Genomic DNA, 22,307 nt, shown 5'->3' with positions numbered 1-22,307 from the left:
GCGTCTGTCTTGTGTCAGTGACGTAAAAGACGGATTTAATGCGACTTGACCGTTCACACAGCAGTCGCTTTCTAAAACATCGGATATGTATCGGATTCAGTACCACATACGAAAGTGACCCAGATCGGATTTGAAAATATCGGATTTGTGCCGTTCACACTGTCATACCATGATCGGATATGGGTCGCATAGGGTCAAAAAAATCGGATTTGATGCGCTTTCGCCTGCAGTGTGAACGTAGCCTAATATTGTAGCTTCTCAACCTTACAGTATAAAGCACCTTGAGGCAACTGTTGTGAATTGACACTTTATACAGTGTCATGAAAAGGTATTAGCCCCTGATTTCTTTTCAGGAGTCACTGTAGCTCAAGAGGTAGAGCAGGCAATCTACTAATCAATATTGGTGGTTCTGTCCCAAGATTCTCCAGTTTGCATGCCAAATATCACTGGGCAAGACACTGAAACCCAAGTTGCTCTCTGATGTGTTCATGTGTGTGTGAGTGAGCACAGAAAAAAGTGCTTGTGTGAAAGGGTGTGAATGAGGCAAGTTAAATAATGTACTTTGGGGGGGAATATTTGTTACACTTAAATGTTCCAGGTCAAACAATTTTTCTCCACTAAACCTCATAACTGCTTACCTTGGCAGCAAGAATTGCACGAGCAGTGAATCTTTTATATCACTGTGAAAGAATCTTAGCCCACTCTGCTTTGCTGAATTGTTTTAGTTCAGCAACATTGGAGGATTTTCCAGCATGGGCCTGGAAAATCTGTAGGACACTAAATCTGTTGCCTGTTCAAGTTCAGAGCATCTTAATCTCATTTAAATGAGATTTAATGTCCTACAGGATTTTCTGGTAGAGAGCAGAATTCATGGTTCCATCAATTACAACAAGTTGTACAGGTCCTGAAACAACAAAGCAGCCCGAGACCATTACACTACTGCCACCAAGTTAGCTTTATGTCACATGTAACAGGACTCAAACCTTCCAAAAAAGTTCAGCTTTTGTGTCATCGAATCACAGAATGTTTTCCCAGAAATCTTAAGGATCATCATGATGTTTTTCGGGGAAATGTGAAATGAACATTTGTGCTCTGATGACGCAGTGCAATGACTTTGAAGACATACTTTTAAATGCTCATTTTCTATGATGTATGTCAGGACAAGATTCGCAGTACAATTAAAACTTGACTTGGTTTATTTACATTATGAGAGTAGTTATGTTTATGATGTAACTACTGTCTTCCTATCCACTGGTTTCTGGAGTCCACATTTGGACTCAACTTTAACCTGCTTTTATTTTGTGAATTGTTTTTATTTTTTTGGTCTTTTTGTTTCATATTTCAAGGGTGAATTGCTCATTTATAAACTAATGCTAGCTAGCTCGGTTATCTAGCTGCATTCAAAGACTGTACAGGAGTATCACTTAGACATAGATGCCTGCTAATTACTAAGATCAAAATAAAATCCTAGAATTTCACCAAATGTGGGGCTGAGACTTCTTAGACAGTCTGTTATTACATTAACTTTGCAGCAGCTATACTATTGGAAGATAATATGATTTAAAAATGCTCAGAAATCACAAACATGGTCCAGAGTCCAGTTCAGAGACTGATTTACTGAGATGACGTCTAGCAGGGAGCTAGCAGCTACAGCCATCTTCACTGAAGCCCTCTGGGAAATTCAGTGCCAAATAAAAGCAAACTCTTCTCTGGTGGCATTTCATCAGCCTTCAGTGCCTTATACTTCATGACTCCCAGTCCACCACATGTGACAAAGACCTGGTCGTCACCGCGATGTGGATAACTGACCTGTCCTGCAGCTGCAGTGGTTGTCATAGTAATCTAGGTGACAGTTATCATGGTGATGTGCAGGTACAGTCGTGGGATGGACCGGAGAGATTACTACAGCCGATCTCGTTCAGCTGACCGACCCATCTACACACGCTCACACTCAACCGATCGATCTGACTCCACACACATGAGGTCTGGACGGTCTGCTCCCCCCTCACCTGCCCTGATCAGGTGACCCTCAGCCATCGAATTAGAAAGCAGCTCCATCTCCATGTTTGGGGCATGTTTTTTTTTTTTTATTTGGTTGTTTGTTTGTTTTATACAAGCATGAATTCTGATTCAATGGTGACCACAACTATTTTATTTTTCGCCTTTATTTTAGCCCCACCATATGTCCCAGTGCCATCACCAACACCTCAACATTTCATATATGACCGCAGCTTTTATATTCTGATTGTTTTGTTTTATTTTGGGTGGCATGTTAGTCTGTGTTGTTGTTCATTTGTTTGCTGATTGTGTTGCATGTGCTTCTAAAGAATTTCTGTTCACTTACTGACACCTAACTGTTGGATGTTCAGTTTCCTCCAAACTGGACTTGGCACTCAGGCGTATTGCCTGCAACATACAAGTACCAAATTTAAGCAGGGAGGTTTCTGTCTGCGATCACAGTGCTGCCTCTCTCACAGCTCTGAACACATCCAGTGGCAGCTAATGTTGGTCAGCTGTATGTATCTGTATTTCACATAGACAGATTTGTTTGTAACGTCTAAGAGACGTTAGAGCTACAAACAGGTTTTCAGCAGTGATGGGGGCCTTGCACTCTTTGGTTTAAGTGTGAATTCTTTCTGTTCATGTTGTAAATTTTTTCCAACAGATACAAAGAATCACTGACGTCCAAAGGTTTACATTCCTACCTGGTTGTGTGATGTACAGGTATGCTTCAGGATACTGTAACATCACAGTTGGGTGTGGTTGCATGTGCAAGAAGAGTCCACTCTACTTTTGCCTGTTACTGCTTCTCAAGCAAAAACATCTGGAGTAACTGCAGACTTTTCATCAACTGACTGAATACAGTGCCAGACTAAATGCTGATCAAACTCTATCTGTGACTATGGAGGGAACCTCAAACTGACTGTCATCCCTGACATGTGACCTTAAATCTCTCCTGTCAGGACGGCGGTTTGATTGTTTATTTTCTTTCTCTTCTTCTTTTTTAAAATTTATTTATTTTTTCATCAGGGCTAACGCTGGAGGCGGTTCCACCTTGACAAGCCCAACGGGGACGCCTATTTGTGGTCGCCGAGGACGCCAGCTACCTGCTGTCCCCCCCAAAGGAGCTCTCGACAGAAGTGCGTATACTTGAGATATTAGTCAAACAACACCTCCAAGAATCTCTGAACCAGAGATGGACCCACCACCATCCACCTATAACAAACCTGTGTTTTATACAAAGGCAAACCTGCAGACTTATAAAAGAAAATAGAGAAAAATAGAGGTTTTCACAAATTTCAAGATGAGGTCTGAGATAATGTCCTAATGGGTATGAATACGAATGAAGTGTAAATTCTTTCACACAAAATAAATAATGAATACTGTAGCACTTTTGCAAATGAGACAAGAGGTGAATGCTGCAGTAATTGATGAGAGTTATGACCTCAGACTGGTAAAATTCAGGTGTGTGTTTTGTGTTTTCAGCAGGTGAAGTGAAGTGAAGTGAAAAAGACTCAGCAGCAGATCAGAATTAAGTAGAACAACATCTAGCCATTGTGGCAATGAAGGACCCAACAACAGTATCATTGCAGTTTAACACGTCTTTTATTGACTGACTTTCCAACGTGCATAATTCTCCAGCTGCCCTACTATTGTAGCACACATAAAACCACAGCTGCTTTAATAATAATAATAATTATTATTATTATTATTAGGCTTGAGTTCTGGAACCAGACTCTGTCTCAGTCTGGGTATCTTAGCATCCCCTTGGCTTCCTGCCTATATGTTGGGGTTTCTCCCGGTAGACAAGAGGGTTTGTTCCGTGCGCCTTTGGGTCGGGGAACAGGTCCTGACTGTCATCTGCGCTTATGCACCAAACGACAGTTCAGAGTACCTAGCTTTCTTGGAGTCCCTGGGCAGGGTGCTAGAGGGTGCTCCAATTGGGGAATCTGGGGAGACTTAAACGCTCATATGGGCGATGACAGTGAGACCTGGTGGGGTGTGACTGGGAGGAATGGCCTCCTGGATCTGAACCCGAGTGGTGTTTTGTTGTTGGACTTATGTGCAAATCACAGTTTGTCCATAACAAACGCCATGTTCGAATATAAGGGTGCAACAGGACATCCTCGGTTGCAGGTCGATGATCGATTTTGTAATCGAAGGCAGAACTGCAGCCATATGTTCTGGACACTTGGGTAAAGAGAGGGGCTGAGCTGTCAACTGATCACCACCTAGTGGTGAGTTAGGTCAGGCGGCGGGGGAGGATGCTGGACAGACTTGCCACACCTAAACATATATTAAAGGTGTGCTGGGAAGACCTGGAAGTGGCCCTGGTCTGCGGGATCTTCAACGCACACCTCCAGCAGAGCTTCAACAGCATTCCGAGGGAGAATGGGGACATTGAGTCCAAATGGACCATGTTTAGCACCTCCATTGCTGAAGCCGCTGTACTGAACTGCGGCCACAAGGTGGTTGGTGCCTGTCATGGTGATAACCCCTGAACCAAGTGGTGAACACCAGAGGTGAAGGGAGCCACCTGTCATGACCCTGTGCCTCCTCGGCGATCCCTGTATGGCTACAAGTATGTTGCGTCTCTCTCTCTCCCCTCCTGTGCACTGCGCTCTACGGGGCGGAGTCGTGACGACTCCAGCCCCTGGCTCAAACACCTGCGACTCATCAGCTCATCACCACGCTCACTTAAGGCGGCGGCTGAGGAAGCTTCTTCGCTGGATTATTGTGTAACACTCATTCTCGCCAGCCTGGGACCACCACTGGGTGAGCTAGCCGGAGTCCGAGCCAACCTGAGCCGCTGTAAGGATCGTGTACATAGCCCCTTTCCCTTCTGTGCCTGTGTTCTCCGGAGACCCTCTTCCTGTGCCCCCTCCTCCTCACCTGTATATATTCGCACCTGGTGTCTGCATTGTGGAAATAAATTGTGAACTCAAGTAACGGTCTGCCTCCGAGTCTCTCCAGAGCCTGACACCACCAGGCTAAAGAATGAGGCCTAACAGGCTTGGTTAGCCTGTGGGACTTCATAGGCAGACCGAGCAGAAAGTGGGTCGGGCAGTGGCTGAAGCAAAAACACGGGTGTAGGAGAAGTTCGGAGAGGCCACGGAAAAAGATTTTGGAGTGCCTCGAAGAGATTTTGGCAATTATCCAGAGGCTCAGGAGGGGAAACCTGCACTCTGTATCGTGTGGGTGAAACCCTGCTGATTTTGACTGAGAAGATTGTCAGGTGGTAGAAGGAATACTTCGAGGACCTCCTTAATCCCACTGGCACATCTTCCGTGGATGAAGCAGAGTCTGGGGACGAGGGGGACGACTCATCTATCTCCGGGGTAAGGTTACTGAGGCAGTTAAACAACTCCATGGTTGCACGGCCCCTGGGGGGGGTTGAGGTTCGCCCTGAGTTCCTGAAAGTTCTGGATGTTGTAGGGCTGTCTTGGTTGACATGCCTCTACAATGTTGCATTGTGGAGAAACGTTGCATGGAGATCAGGGGCCTCTGGATTGTCAGACCAGGGTGGCGGTTCCCATCTTTAAGAAGGGGGACTGGAGGGTGCGTTCCAACTATAGGTGGATCACACTCCTCAGCCTCCCTGGGATAGTTTATGGCAGGGTGCTGCTGTTAGTCGAACCTCAGATACAGGAGGAACAATGTGGTTTTTGTCCTGGTCATGGAAGAAGGCATTTGACCATGTCCATCGGAGTGTGGTGGAAGGGTTTCACTTGGGTGGTCTCAGAATCTCATCTCTGCTTTTCGCAGAGGATGTGGTTCTGTTGGCCTAATCAGGTGATGGCCTCCAGCTTGCACTGGAACAGTTCGCAGCCGAGTTTGAAGCGGTGGGAATGAGAATGAGCACCTCCAAATCTGAGGCCGTGATCCTCAGCCAGAAAAGGGTGGAGTGCCCACTCCGAGTCAAGGACGAGTTTCTACACCAAGTGGAGGAGTTTGAGTATCTCAGGGTCTTGTTCACGAGTGATGGGAGACGGGAGCTTGAGATCGACAGATAAATGGGTGTCAATTATAACTCAATTTTAAATATATGTAGACATTAAGGGTTCTTGGAAGGGTCCGTGCTGACACCAGTTGCTATCTGGTAGAGGGTCGTTGGTACCATCCCACTCCCATGTTTTAAATGCACTTTAGAACAGCACACAATCGCCATCTGTGACCGGGGGCTGGGAGGAGGAGCTGGCCATCTGGGATGTTGGGCATCCCTGCTGCTGCAGGACCGGAGGCAGTCTGCTTGTCTCCACCCCAGAGTAAAGGGAAACATCTCTTGGGTCTGGGGGCGGATTGCCCCTCTAGGGGTGCTGGTGCCTGGACCTGGGAGTATATGTTTGGAGTGTGAGTGTGTGTACAGTGTTCATTTCTGTGTGTCTCCATGTTGGGCGAGTGCTGATTATTTGTATATGTGTGCATGAGGGTGGGAATGCATGTTTGTGTCTGAGAGTGCCTGTTTATCTACATCTGTGTGTCAAGTCGGGTCTTAGACTAGACTCTGTCATCATGCTCTTCTGTGTTCTGTGGTCTTTCAAGTGTTTTGGTGTTGCTGCTCGGTGGATTCAGTCTTTTTAAGAAAGTTTTTGCCTTCTCTGACTGGTTCATTTGGGTATTTCAGCCTAACAATGTCCTCCTTCATTTACACTGGCATGTATTTGAACCTCATGTTGAAAGTTTTAGTGAAACAATACAAATTCAATCCTTTGAATCAACTCCAGATCTTCATTAACTTAATTAATTTCATACAATTATAAAGGCCTGTGGGTCTCATATTTAAATATTTTCATATTTACAGTGAAAAATGTAAATCCAACACTTTAAATCAACTTTAGATATTATGTCTACATTATTTGTTATAAAATAAATTAGGGAACAGGTCTCACCTGGCGATGAAACGGCTTGTCAGCTTCCTCACTTACTTTTGAGCCTCTGAAAATGGAGCACTGTATATAAAGATAGCTGTAGAAAATCTAAATAGTTAATACAGTACTGCTTAAATTAAAGCTGAGAGTCTGCACTGTGGTTGCATACAATATAGCCAAAAGCTACAAAAACTGTCTCACATAAATTATGACTCTACCTATATGTGTTATATTAAATGCCTAGAGACACAAGCTGGGAAATCCCAAACCCATTAAAAAGAAACCAGAGTCAATATTCAGGGTTTGGCAAAATGCTGATAGCAACTGTTTGTTTTCAGTCTCTTCTCTGGTTTTGTTAAATACCTGCACCCTATCCGTCCATGAGCTAATCTAAACTGAATTTTGCACATTTACTGACACAGAACAACAGCAGTAAGCTAATGAATTGATTGTTACTTAAAAAATGTAATTAACTGATTCAAAAGGTTTTGAATTCTATGTCATAGAAAAGTTCAAGCATGAAATGCTGGCAGCAAAGAATTTTTGTCATTTTAATAAAATAATATTTGTAAAATACTTGTAGAAAAGAATAGAATAGAATATAACAGTGGTTTCCTATTTATGTCAGATGGTTAATTGAATAAATTCATTGAGATTTTTTGCTTCAGCTACAGAGTGTTCACTGGTTTCTGGGACATATAATGAAAATGACATAGTTAGGAGTCAATAAGCAACCGCATATGGACCACTGAGGGTCATAGCTAACTAACACGGATTTGTTTGATTTTTAGACTCTGTGCAGACAGGTAATGAACTTAAAAGTTTACCTACTTAGAGTTGTAACTCCTTAATAACAAGCCCCCTGTAGTGTTTATAGTGGTAGTAATTTAGTGATTCAGTGGCACTGCTGATAAAAGATGACTGCTGAGATGTGTAAATAAAAACTTGACTAGCTCTTCACATTACTGTTCCAGTCAGGAACTTTCCAATGAAATAAAGACTAATTTCACCTTACCTTAAAGTCCTGTGAATACAGAATATTAATCAGTCAGATGAACAAAAATAAAGGATAACAACCCCAGTTAATGTAGACCACCTCATGTCAAAAACAGCACATTGTTTTGAATTATTTTAAAATTGTGGCTACAAAACGATTCCAATAAATGGTGTATAGCAGTGCACGCTCCAACCAAAAGTTCCTGAACCTTCAGAGTGTTCAAAGTATCATTGTTGGGGGCATAAAAATTGTCTCTCTCGAACTTCCTTCTGACCCAAGCTCCTTTAGTGGAAATATAGGTACTAGAACAGGATTCCACAAAGGTTCTTGGGGGACAATTCCTCTGGCGAAAGCATGTTAGTACTGAGAGATGTAGTCCCTTGACCAGGTCCAGGTTTCTATGCCGGGATTGGCTCAGGTTTCAGCCTGCATAATAATAGAGAAATTCAACATGACTGAATTCCTTCTAGTGGTAGTGAATATGTATGCTACCATCAGGATCTGCATCCATCCAGTAGAACCCACCTTCCTAGAACAGGTGTGTCATGAGTTCACCAGAAACTGCCAGCTTGACTTGCAAGTAGCTCGACTAAAGCTACCTGAATTCTTCTCAATATTCTTGTTATATCCCAGAATGCCGTTTGAGTAGGTCACTCCTGTGATTTTGCTTCTGGAAAAGGTTGTGTGGTCATTCATCAGTCATTGTTCATTCTTCTCACAGCTTTTTTTTTTTTTCCATCAGCTTTGACCATGACTGCAGCTCCAGCAACAGCAACTAAAACCCCTCCACATCATCACACCCCTGCCCCTGTCCATAAACAACACTTTGCCTCTGTCAGTCAACAACCTCCTCTTATAAGGGTCCAAGCCCCGCCTCCCCCACTCACCCAACCCCAGCCACTTCCTGCACCTGTGCTCCCACCTGTAGTTACAGCTGCACCACCACTATTTTTACCCTCACCCACACCGGTACCTCTTCCTGTACCCACACCTGTATCCACAGCTGTACCCACAACTGTATCCACAACTTTATCCACAGCTGTACCCACAACTGTACCTACAACTGCACAAACACCTCCACTGGTAGCTCCACCTCCCCCTGCCCCACCTCCCCTGCTCGACCCCCTGCACCTGCTCCAGTCCAGCCTCCACCTCCTGAACCCACCCTACCCCCTCCACCTCCATCTCCAACGCCTTCCCCTTCACCTGCCCCATCACCAGTCCCACCCCCACAGACTCCAGGTGTGTACATCAGGTTTAACATTCAATGCATCTTCAATAGAACAGAACAATCAGTGTGATTCTTGTAGTCAGATGTGTGTCAGACATTCTTTATCATAATCATTACTTATTCATTCATGTGTTCATGTTGTTTACATAATGCCAATGTCATCACATATTACCCTGCATGTCAGAGCCAGATAGGCGCTCGGCAACACCAGGAGGAACCAGAAAAGGCAAGTCCAGTCACTGGTGGATCTAATGAAGTGTTCAGGTGATCCTCACCATGTAAACTATGAGGGTTTGTAAGAAGATGAGTATAGCCACAGCGTTTCGGTGATGAAAATTTATAGTTTTGTGTGGAGAAAGAGAGAGGGGGCTTTTAAGCTCAGGCTAGGATCCATCACTAGCATCTTATGATGATTCAAAGTTTTAACATTTATCTCCAGCCAGAAACAGATTTTCTTGGTAACTGCCCCCAAAGGCTCAGTAAAAACAACAGATGATGTCTGTGTATGTTCTCAGTCATCCAATTCATTGTAGTCTAAGGAGCTTGAAAAGCAAGCTGCCTCTTTAGTTCTAAAAATCAAATGGAGAGTCCCTGGTATTTAAACCCTAGTTTTACACTCTGTTTTATTTGTATTAATGTAGGGTTTACTTTACAATATAAAGCAGGTAACTGTTGATGTAACTGTTTTGATTTGGCATAATATAAATAAAATGGAAATGAGTTGAATATTGGGGGCTGTTAAGAGGGTCAATGACCCACTATTAGTCCTGTGCTTCATCATATTTTGGTTTCTCCCTTGGTGTTAATGACCCATGCCTTTTTATTAACACCTTGGCTCATGTGATGAGGTAAATGCTTAATAGTGTGTCAGCAACTCTCTTAAGGGACAACAACCCCTGCTAGGGTTAAATAGCTGCGACTCTCCACCATTTGGTTTTTAGAACAGAAGAAGCCTCTTGGATGAGAGGTGAAACATCCACATGAAACTTAAAGAAGACAACAACAGATGATAAATTTCAGATTTGTAACCTGCTCAAAGTGTTGCTGTTCAGGTGTGTGTTTATATCACTGGGGTTTGGTGCTGGTTTGTCTGGTTTGGATGGGTCATCTGACTAGAGTATGAGTGTTAGTGTAGCCTGACCAATCACCTCTCTTTGTCCGCACTATGCAGAGGTCACATGGGAGGACCAACAGAAGAAAACAGCCAATGGTATTATGTCCACCTTTAGCCACACCCACATATAGAAATGTAGTGTTTAGCTCATGTTATCTAGTTAGTTATCTAGTTAGACTGAAAGATTGGTTTTGGATTTGGTTTTTAGACTCATTCACCCATTTGCACAAGCACTTTTGAGTCCTCAGTGTAGAAAGGCCCTATATAAGAACCAGACTAATCCATGTATTCATAAATCACTCCACCAGCCATCTGTCCATCCATTCATCTGTTTTTCCATCCATCTAGTCTTCTGTCAATCTATCCAACTCTCTGTGTGCTTTGAGGAGTTTGTGGTTTCTCATTGATATTCTTCTGTGTCCATCTTTTTATAAGGGGAGGTGTTACCGACCGACAGAGAAGGTACACACACTTTCTGTCAGCTTTATCTTTTTTTCTGACCTGCTGTGAATTGAAACTAACTTCTGTGCTGTCAGAAATCAGCAGCCTGAAGCTGTCCGAACAGAGAAAAGTGAAATCTATTGTCATTTCCTGCTATCACACATTACCAACCTAGACTATGACTAATGCTGCTCTTCTGTCTCTACAGGTGTACTGAAGGACCCTTCAAAGGTAAACAAACATTACACCACTTTTATTTATATATATGTGTGTACACGTGTGTGCCACAACTTGCTCACCTCTTCTCCTCCATCTATAGATGAAGGACAATCTCTCCTTTAAGTCATCAGACAGCGATGTCAGTGATGTCTCAGCTATCTCCAACGCCTCTGACACTCAATCTGTCCACAAGATCGGGTAAGCAGGAATCCATTCTTGGATGACAAGGGAGAATAAAGTGTCCATGATTTCTAGACAGAATCTCAGCTTCTGATTGGTTAGAGCACAGAGAATGCAATGGTATTTCTGGCTCCTGTTTCTCTGACCTTTCGGTGGAAGTCTTAGCTTTCTGAGTCCATGCAGGGATTTCACTAACGTGTGAAGGTTTGCTCTGCAGCTGCTCTCTGTGGGCAGACATTTCTCTGAATCTTTTCATCAGATTATGAATCACAGATGATGGCATCCAATATTTTATTGCTCTTTTCTAATGTGGGGTTGTTGGGGTTTTTCTTAAAAAGTAATAATATATTTTTAACGGTAAGGTGTTGACTTTGTCTACTGATCAGAAAGATAACTAAAGCAACATGAAAATTCAGTTTTATGAAACAGAGGGCAAAAAGGAAAAGAAAATGGCAACAAACAAGTATTTTTTAAAAAAAAATATGTTTGTGGTTTTTAGGTAAACGTGTTTAGAACATATTCCATTTTTGTGGTGTTTCACTTAGTAAACTGTTTACTGCTAGATGCCAGCTTGTTTCTTCCACTGTGCAGGTAACAAACTGCACCGTGTATTACCTGCTGCATGTGGGTCTAGGGCATACCCCCAAGTAGACACAGAAACTGTATTTTGTCTGAAAGAATTGCTGTGTATTTAAGTGAACACACTTAAAATGTTCACCTCTTTATCTGCTGTCAGACAGGAATTGAAATTTTTACTTTCTACCAGACTCCATTTATAAGAACAGAAAGTTTAGCTCACAGGGCAGGTGACCCTCTTTCTCTATTGCTGCCTCTGCTGATTTTTCAGTTTGTGTTAATGTGTGAATTTGGTGTTAACAGGTCAGTTTGGATTAGAATCCCTGTTAAAAACACAAAAATTCACACAAAATGACCAGAAACGTTTTCTGTGAGGTCAGATTGCTGGTTTTCTAAATAGAGTCTAGCAGATTGTATTTTTTTATTACATGTAGTTTCTCAAAACTTTGAGTATTGTCACAAATGGAAATGAAATATTAAGTTGACATGTGTTTCAAATATCACCTACACGATTGTTGGAGTCAGAAAGGAATAATACAGAGCAAACTATATTAAAATCACTCACTCTCATCCTGTGTACAATCACAGTTCACACTCATAAGCATGTGTCCTGTAAATCCTCCCACAACACATCATTCTGGATGTTTAACTCTGCTGCTGGTTTCAAATCAGTGAAAATACATAATGCTTAGTCCCGTTTTTGTTAGCATGTGTTACCTTCACCATGGGGTGGCTGTAGCTCAGAAGGTAGGGTAGGTCACCTACTAATTGGAAGGTTGTTATTTAAAGCACTTTGAGTGCTCAGGTAAAGTAGAAAAGCACTATATGAGAACCAGTCCATTTACCATTTACCATTCTGCATGACTCTGTCTGCATGCTACTCTTCTCTTCTCATATTGGCTGCCACAGTCTGATTGAATGTCTGGAGGGCCGATCAGCAGAGCTGGGGGTGGGCTCGCAGGGAACAGAGGAAATAGTGGGGGCATCAGAAGGCGGGGATACACTGCAGAAGAGCAACTCAGTGGAGGAAGGGGAGGAGGAGCCTGAGCCTTCAAAGTAAGAAATTAACAGATGACCTCCTGTTGGAATCAGTTGTCATAGCAACAGCTGCAACACTACCCATTTCCTTTTCCTCTCTGTGCTATTGTGATGTGTTTATGCCCTGCCCCTTGTGTTTTGGCCCTTTTCCCTCCCATCACTTATTGTTGTGGTGGTCCTTCCTCCTGCAGGGTGTCTGCAGCTGCCGCTCCTCTCACCAAGTCTTCAAGTGTCGGTGGTGAGATTTGCTCATTGGGGAGAAACGATGATGACGATGATGACAAGAAGCGACGCTCAAGCTTCGGTGCAAGGATGATGGGGATGGTTGGACTTGGAAAGAAGAGTCAGAGTGCCTCCCAGCTCAACCCAGAGGGTCAGTCCTAGTTTAACCATTAAAAAATATAAGCTCCATTCTTGCTGTTTTTGTTATATTTCATGGACTCTGCCATAAACAGACCAAAGTTTTCTTTAAATTGAATCTTCAGACATACAGTGTGTTTTAGCCAAACCGGGAATCTAACCCTGAGTAGCATTACAAGAGTGTCTCTATAAAAACTCACTATCAGAATGAAAATCCAAAGAGGAACATCAGCCAAAAAATAAACTATAACCAAATGAGTTAGGTACTAACAAGCAACTGAGCAAACATATTACGGAACCAGTTGAACCAGTGAAAACAGAACAGAACAGAACCAATATGAGTCACAGAGCATCCTGTCCAGGGCTCCGATTAGTCTCTGACTGTTTATGCTCTTGTAACAACTTCTTTTGCTTCTTTTCTCTTTCTTCTTCCATCCTTACAGAGGAAGAGAAGAAGAAGAAGGTGGTGAGACTTCCCGTTCAGAGAAGTGTAGAAACCGGTTTGGCCATCGAGTTTAAAGCTCGTTTTACCCGACAGCCGAGTCGAGACCCAGATGCCGAGGACCCCAAACCTGGAGCGTATGAATCACTCCTCTTTCTACTCTTTTTATCTTGTATTCTCTGTTTAGTTAAACTTTACTCATACAGCACTCATTTAAAGCAAGGGTTTTCCTAAGGTACTTTATGATAGCAATAATCTGTGATAGCAGAGGGAAAAACTCAACAATTACACAACCCCCTGTGAACAATCACTTGGTAACAGCAGGGAAGAAAAACCACCTTTTAACAGGAAGAAACCTCCAGCAGAACCAGGTTTGGGGAGAGGCAGCCATCTGCTATGACCTTTTGGAGTGAAGGGAGGACAAAAGACAAACTAAGGGAGAGGGAAGACTAAATATGATGTGCTGCAGCCGTGCTATATAAACACAGAGGAGCTAGAACAAAGTGGAATGAAGGCTTCTTGTTTTCACTCAGTATTGTTTAGATGAAAGAAGGCAGTTCTACATAATTACAGTTCTACTTCTACTTTTTTCTCTCTGAACTTTAAATTTAGTTTTTCCTGGGTGCAATTTTTAATCTCCTTTTTTAATTGCTCATTTTGTCACTCCCTCCTTTTTTAGCCTTCCCTTTCACCCTTTTCCCTATTTTTTTCTACCCCTCAATCTGTCAATCCCTTTTAATGTGTATTTATTCTCACATTGAACTTAAACACTTCCACTTCCCATTTCCCTGGGGTTGCCATCTAACATGTTGGATATTTTCTTTTTCTTTTTTTCCTCTCTGTCTGGTCAGGCTCATATTTCCAGGAGTAAAGCTTGCATCAGACAAACAGTTCACTGGTTTCCTTGAAGGATTAGGCCCCGCCCAGCTGGCTGGACGGCAGACATTGGCCACGCCCCCCATGGGTTAGCATGAATAAAAATGTCATTGTTTTTATGTATTTCAACCTACCAACATACAAACTCTTTAATTCAGATTTACGTAATCTGGACGTGTGTGTGTGTGTGTGTATTAATAAATCATTAAAAAAACATTAAAATACAATACCACTTTCTGCCCATGAAAACGTGCGGTTGTGTTTCAGTAAAATCTCTCCTCTGATTGGCTTTCTTTTGGCTAGGTGACATCCAGATCGGGATGGTGTACAGGAAGGAGCGTCTGGACGTGGAGGTTATCCGAGCTCGGGGGCTTGTGGGTAAACAAGGCAACAAGAACACTCCAGGTGACACAGCTATACACAATGCACACTTGACTACAAATACACTCTACCTAGTACATTCTAGTGTAAGAACGTGAAGTTAATCAGTTCCTCCATGCTGCTCTCAGCTCTCTCCTCCCTCGTGTCTTCTATCTCATTCAGTCTCTGGATTCATCCAAATGAGAGCTGCTTTGTTACAACCTGAATTCTGTCTTCCAGCTGAGCTGTACAAAGAGCAAAAGATCCCAAACATGATTTACTCTCAGAACCTGACCTTTCACATACTCAAGCTCCACAGTAACTGTGTTACTTGTGTAAATGCTCACAATACCATTGTTTACAAGGTGTTTATTAAAGTCAGTGTTATAACCTATAAGATTTATATATTAATCTGAGATACTTGGAGCATTGTGACAGATCTGAGAGAAGAAACTCCATGAACCTGAGCTGTGGTGATGCGGAGATGTGTGACTACACTTTTATCATGGACTCATTTCTGATTAAAAAAATCTGAAATAGTTTAGAAATATATACATTTTTTGGAGGTGTCTTGTATTGTGGCTCATGCAGTGCTGGAGTTCTTCATTCTTCCTCAAAGATGAGCTGCTTTCTGCTCCTCATTAATAATATAAGGGCTTAGCTGAAAGCTAGCACAACTAGTTCTGTTGTGCTAACAAGTATTAGGGCTTTTCAGTTTTACGCATCACCAGAAAATTAAAACCTCTTCGATGCTTTAATTTTCTCAGTAGCACTCATTACTTTCATGTAATTTTTTTTTTTTGGGGGGGGGCGCAGGGTTATCTCTGAATCGGAGCTCTAGACGTCATATTGAAATGTCCATCAAAATGCAAATGTGTGTCAAACAAAAAAAGTGCCTGCAGCCTCACACCACCTGCAGAGAGTAGAGCAATGCACACATTTACACACATGTCACAGTAACAGCATGTTCACTGACAGAGGGAAGAATCAGGGTCTGACGATAAATCATGTTTGTGTTCTTCTGCACATTGTACAGGTTAGCTCTTCCACAAATTTCTTCAGTAATAATGCTCCTGTGGATGATTCCTTGTCATTTTCTCCATCGCATCCCCTAATCACCTGTGCTCATTTCTTAGTCATTGTGCTGCTCTTGGCAGGTAATGACTGCATAGTATGTATATAGTTGTGGCCACTGGTCGCAAGTTTCTGTGTCAAGGTAATTCTTTTAATGTTTCTTCCAACTTTTCCAATCATTCCACACTTTTTCCAATTTGGAATTATTGAACAGCATACAGCATTTAATGATTTAAAAAAAAATTGGAATATTTTGGATTTTTAATAATCCACACAGACAGAAAGTTGCAACTTAGGAAGCTGCAACTCAACCAAATGCTTTTGTTAGCCATCATTACGCTTCTAGCATAATTCTGGATGCATATTTGGCTGCTCATCTTTGCAGAATTCCCTTAAATTAGCTGCTTTCCTGGCACAGGCTCAACCTTTAAGCTAAGTCTACGAATTTTCACACTTGAATACTACTGCACACAACCATTGCAGTACAAAGGTTTAGTAGTCATGGGTTATGATCTGTGAAACACCTCGGTAGTGTGTGTATGTGTGTGTGTGTTTTGCAGCTCCTTATGTGAAGGTGTATCTAATGGATAATGGAAAGTGTGTGTTAAAGAGAAGAACTCGTCTGGCAAGGAAAACCCTTGACCCTCTTTATCAGCAACAGCTGCAGTTTGAAGAAAACCCTGAGGGCAAAGTTCTACAGGTAATTATATATGTACTGATACTGCAGGATGCCAGACAGCTGGACAGCACAGGATTACAGGACCCTGGGATCAGGGCCTGCAGCCCTTCTTTGTGTATAGTTGCTCCAGCCTCTACACAAAGAGGCTGAAGCAACTCCACTCCTCACCTGGCTAGCAGTCATAGCAATGTGTGTATGAAGAGGAATCTAGGATAGAATGTGGGTGGGGGGTTCTGAACCTCCAAGTTGAGTGGAGGAGGGGATGTTAAGATTAATACTATGTGAGGAGGGACAACAGAGGGTTCACTATTGAACCTGTTGAAAAACAGATTCAGTTCACTGGCTCTGCCCAGACTGCCCCCGCAGCTGCTGATCACTTTGATTGAGGCCGGTAATCAACTTCATCCCCCTCCACATGCCTTTGATGTTATTCAGTTGGCGTTTGGTCTCCCTCTATGTATATTTACACCTTCTCCGCCCTGCATTCAGTTCATGTTATGTGCTTTTCGAGTAATCCTTGTTCCCAGACTTGAAGACCATCTACTTTGGCCTTCATTTCACTGGCGATCCTGCACTCCGGATACTCCTTCTGATGTCTTACCTGCACTCAAAGCTCCATCCATCTTATTAATGAGACCACCTGCTTTGGCACAACAGTGCAGCAATCATAAGTCAGATCTTAATTCTGATCGCAAAAGCTGCCTGACTGCAGAAGCTGCCCCCCAGAGAGAGAGATGTGGTGTTTAGAGAAAATGCGTCTCAGCTGTTCCAATACTCCTGACACTTAAAGGATCACTAAAGGTTTTCGCTTAGGGAGCAGTTGTCCTTCTCTCCTGGATCACCACATTTACTCAAGGCCTTCTTGATATGATCATCTTCTACTTCCCTGGCCACCGCATCTGTGGGGATGGTGTTTGGTCTGTGCTCTAGTGTCCTGATCACACTCAGTCGGTGCTCAAGTGGATTACAGTACACAATAACTTTTAAATTTCCCCCATTACTGATGGAAATCTCACAGTCTAAGCTGGCTAGCCTTTCATTTTCATATCCTCCATGGTGAACTTGATGTGTTTGTCCACTGAGGTTAACATAATCAGTGAATTATGGTACATCCTGAGATTTGATTTTAACCCAGGTGTATTCCACATACCTGAACTAATTACTTTGTCGTGTTCCAGGGTAGGATAACAGAGCCCTCTTTTACATTTCCTCCATATAAAAGTTGGCCACAATAGATGAAATTGGGTAACTCATGGCACACCCATGTTTCTGCCTGTAGTAGTGACCATTGTATGTGAAATATGTACAATGAGGACACAGTTCCAACAGCAAACGCACTTGGTCAGTGCTGATGGTGGTCCTATTGCTCAGGTTGGGTCTTCCTGTAATCTCTTATGAACTACCTCCACTGTTTCAGTGACTTCGACACAAGGAGAGAGAGCTGTCACATCATATAAGACAGCTGTTTCATCTGGATACATAATGACATCTCTCACCTTCTCCACAAAATCCTAGGTGTTCTGGATGTAGTGGTTAGAGCTGCCTACAAACAGCTTGAACATTAAAGCCAGAAACTTTGAGACACTATAGTTGACTGAGTTAATCAGACAGACAATTGATCTTAAAGGTACTCCCTGTTTGTGTATCTTCAGTAAACCATACAGACTTGGTGTAGCTTCCACTCTGTGTATAACCTGTGGTATGAGGTCTGGTCAATAGCATTGTCCTGTTCTAACTGCTTAAAACAACTGCTTCAGTCACCATATTCCTGTAACCACTAACTGGGTCTCATTTCAGGGTTTCATAAGTATTTTTATCACAGTGAGCAGTGACAAAATTTTCACATGATAGTCTTTCAAGTTTAGCTAAACCGTGTACCTAACCTTATCTGCCGGTAGGATGATAATTTTGTCATTACTTCCCCTCCTCTGTGCTGATGTTGGATGCTGGGCGCTTTCCATTGCTGAGACAGGCCGAAACTTTCGTCCACATCTGCAATATTGTTGCTTCGAATTGCTAATTCTGTGGTTGTGATCAGTTCCACTAGGGGGATTTGTCTTGGCATCACAGCAAAGTTCAACCCTTTTGCAAGGATGTTTTTCTCCGCTTGTGTGAGTTGTCAAATTGACAAAATTTTGATAACATTTTTTGTCAAAAATTGGCAAATTTTTCACTGATTTGTCCACACCCTCAGTGTGGCATCCTTCTCTCTTCTGGCCGCTGAGGACATTCTTTGGATTTTGCTGGTGCTTCCAATGCACAACAAGTAGATCAAAATTATTTTCTCGCCTGGTCTTAGAATTCTGTGCTAGACGAGCCTTCTCAGTGAATTCAAACACCTTTTGAAGAGTGTTCTCATCTAGAACCATAGTAAGTCTTTGTCGGCTCTACTCCTCTTTTGATTTTAGCATGTTGATGGTAAAATCAGAATCAGAATACTTTATTGATCCCTAGGGGAAATTATTAAAAAATGTTTGTCTCACCCATTCATTGAGCAGCTGGCCTTCTGGGGGATTTTTGTTGCTTTTGTAGCTCAGAGGCCCTTAACTCAGATCTAATTTGCAGACTTTTAGGAGTAATCCTGTTTTGTCTGCATCTGAGGCCAAATCTCAGGTGGTTTCTGTATTCAGACATCTTACATGCTGTTTGCTTGTGCTCGGGTACTAGCTTTAGGCAGTCCTTGCCAAAGTGCGTTAGAATGTCTCAGTGGACAAACACATCAAGTTCACCAGGATATGGTAGCCTCAGAGCCTTATGAAAAATAACAAGTTAGCACTCTTAGACTTTGAGATCAGTAACGGGAGATATTTAGGTTGATGTGTACCATAATCACAGAGCTTTTTGGGAGGTTTAAAAAGAACATGGGGACCGAGATCATGAGGGCTTTGAGAACATAGGAAAGCTACTGGTATCCATGGTTTATAAAAACTGAGTCAGTGTCTCAAGTCAGGTTCTTCATTGTTGTAGATATTAATCTTATCTTTCTGAGGTTCATTATCTAATGATCCTCAAAACAGCAAAAAACCCCACTCACAGTGCCATCTACAAAGAAAAAAAACACACCTTCATGTGTGTAATGTCACTGAGGATCTCCTCCTCTCCTCTCTCTGCAGATCATCGTCTGGGGTGACTACGGTCGGATGGACCATAAATCATTCATGGGCGCTGCCCAGATTCTATTGGATGATCTGGACCTGTCCAATATGGTAATTGGCTGGTTCAAACTGTTTCCTGCCACCTCATTAGTGGATCCTGCGTTGGCGCCGTTGACCAATAAGGAGACAGAAGGTAGCAAGTCTTAGCATCAGGAGGCATGGCTGATTGGTCATAGACACGTTGCAGGATGGGCCCTAAAACAAAGTCTCAGAATCCTCTGCTGCTGCATGCTGCATGATGACATCACAGGGATGACATGACAATTTCATGATGATGTCACTAGGACGATGAGGAAGGTGCTATTCCTGACCTGCCCACTGCGGGGGGAGACACTCAACAAAGGATGATGGGTAAAGAAAGGAGTGGCCATGTGACCTCCAGCTGCCAGCTAATCACAGCAGCTCCTTGGAAGTCATACGACTGTTAAAGACATGTCAGGAACCCACAAGATTGAGTTATGAGATAGTATCCATGGAGACACAGGAACATAGAGGGGGCTTCTTTATGTTTATGCATGGAATGACGAAAACATTAGAACATAAACTCCATCGAAGAAAAACACCACACCAACAAGTAAAATCATGAAAACGTGAAAACAAAAGAACATGAGAACAACAAACATGACAACATGTGAGAGCATGAAAATATGTAAGACCATGCCAGGGTGTGAGAACATGAGAATGTTGTCTAAAACTTCAAAATAAAGATTCTTAAACAACCTCTGTGTTTCTGTTTAGGACGTTATGATCAAGTTAGGTACATAACTCTGGTTTTACAAGATTCTGATGATATTACTGAGAACACTGGTTCTGTGATTTTTACAAAGGTGACTGGATCTGTGAGGTTCTACACATTAAAATGTTTTTGGGTCTTTGAAAGTTCTCCTGTAGCTGACTCACTATATACAACACAGTGCAAAACAGATTCTCACTGTGTTGCTATACACCTCTTGTGGTCTGATTTCACTAGCCACTTCTGGATCCAAACATGATATGCCATGTTCTGACTGAGGGATTTAAATAAAAAACTAAAACGGGCAACTCGACTAACATTTCTGGCAAAAAAGATTAAGACTGAAACTAAACAGTAAGAATGTTTGTAGGGTTACTTAATTTCAGCTACCTGGAATATAATGCTGTGCTACCTGGTGACTAGCAACAAAGTAATGGTACTCATTCAAATCTTAGAAAGCATCGTAGTCGTTCCTTTCTGAAGTGTTCAAATATTTGGTGTCTGGCAAATCTTGAGCCCATGGGCTGTAGTAGCATCATAAGGTTTTAGAAGTTGCACAGTGGGGCCAAACCTGGCAGGGGGGCAGATCACACCTACTGAAAAAGTGATCCACTTCATTTGCCCACTTTTGTGTCCCTTACAGGCTCTGTTTCTTATAGCCCAGGATGGTTCTGAAATTCAGTGTTCAAGCTTCCATCCTCCTTAATGCATACAGCACAGTCCAGAAGTGGCAAACTGTAACAAAGTACAAATACTTCATTACTGTTGCAACATAAGTACAATTTTCAGGTATCTCTACTTTACTTCAGTAGTTTTTACTGACTACTTTTTACTTTAATTATCAAACTAAGGATGACTTACTGGTATTTAAAGGTTGCATGAAAACACGCTGCATGTTAGTACAAGATAAACTGGTTAGTTTACTGTACTGTGATGGGTTAAAGTAAAGAACAGTGTGTTGGGCTGGTGCACAGTGGCTGTGGTTTCATTGTCAGAGTTAGGTGACATCAAGTGTAGCAGAGATTCAAACAGAATAGAAATAGAAATAAAAATTATTGTGAGTTGTGATTCCTTTACCCACACCGAGCTGTTACAACCAATTTCAGGGTTCCCCCGTCTTTAGCCCCTGACTGTACACATTTTCCTATTTAGAGGCAAAGTCATCCTGTACAGTGTAGGCAAAAGAAAATAGATATATAGTATTTATTTTCATTCTTTTTCCTCAGACCTATCCACTGATAATATTTTATCACTATGTTAGCACAAGATTCAGATAGCTTTGCACAGAAATAGAAACATCCTCCTTTTTACTTTCTTACTTTGAGTACATTTCAAAGCCTGTACGTTTTTACTTTTACTTAAGTAAAGAAGTTAAATCAGTACTTCAGCTTTTACTGGTGTATTTTTAACAGTAGTATTTGTACTTCTACTTAAGCACAGAATATCTGTACTGTTGGTGAAGTCAATAGAGGTGTGATGGGGCATGTTCACCACAAACTTAGGTCTCAGACAAATCATATATGATCCAGCATTTTTCAAAGAATGCTAACTTTAGCTGCCAGAAAGGGGTAGATTTCCGATCACTGATCTCTCTCTGGATTTGCTGCACGGAGGATGTAACGTCTATGATAAGCGCTAAGGTTTGTGTCCTTGTCAGGATCTCCAGGTTAGGAAAAGTGGAACAGAAGATATTCAGATATCTTCCAATAAGGCTGTGGAGACAGTTGCTGATAAATTGTTCAAAAACAAGAAACAGTTTGTAAAAACACTTCCAGGGGAATTTCACAACTGGTTTATCAGTGATATCAGTAAAAAATGACTGATTAAGCGGAACACTGGAGTATATAGTTTGTAATTTAAACAGTGTACTATATAAAATGAGATGTGGTGTGTTTCTTATGTGATCTTTAACAGGGTGTTACAAAACTTAAAAACGGTACTCATACTTTACCAGACTTTTGAA

General features: G+C 42.2%; 1 protein-coding gene across 24 annotated transcripts in view; it reads left to right on the top strand.

The window, feature by feature from the left end:
- The window catches only part of rims2b (regulating synaptic membrane exocytosis 2b), a 66,685-nt gene extending 46,354 nt beyond the window's left edge, over nt 1-20,331 (top strand). For 10 of the 24 annotated variants that reach the window (XM_019350604.2, XM_019350603.2, XM_019350606.2 and 7 more), the window contains 12 exons: nt 1,873-2,022; nt 3,031-3,140; nt 10,647-10,673; nt 10,861-10,883; nt 10,972-11,069; nt 12,537-12,683; nt 12,857-13,038; nt 13,469-13,604; nt 14,319-14,431; nt 14,647-14,748; nt 16,338-16,477; nt 19,570-20,331. In XM_019350604.2, coding sequence (XP_019206149.1) covers nt 1,873-2,022; nt 3,031-3,140; nt 10,647-10,673; nt 10,861-10,883; nt 10,972-11,069; nt 12,537-12,683; nt 12,857-13,038; nt 13,469-13,604; nt 14,319-14,431; nt 14,647-14,748; nt 16,338-16,477; nt 19,570-19,758 — 1,417 coding nt within the window. In that variant the 3' untranslated portion in view covers nt 19,759-20,331. The other 14 variants (XM_019350613.2, XM_019350616.2, XM_025902358.1 and 11 more) reach the window with 11 other exon arrangements.
- Nucleotides 20,332-22,307: the final 1,976 nt, after the last annotated feature.

The sequence above is a fragment of the Oreochromis niloticus genome, linkage group LG22 (assembly GCF_001858045.2).
Source record: "Oreochromis niloticus isolate F11D_XX linkage group LG22, O_niloticus_UMD_NMBU, whole genome shotgun sequence".
In the NCBI taxonomy this organism is placed as follows: domain Eukaryota; kingdom Metazoa; phylum Chordata; class Actinopteri; order Cichliformes; family Cichlidae; genus Oreochromis; species Oreochromis niloticus.
This window is presented reverse-complemented; position numbering and strand designations above follow the sequence as displayed.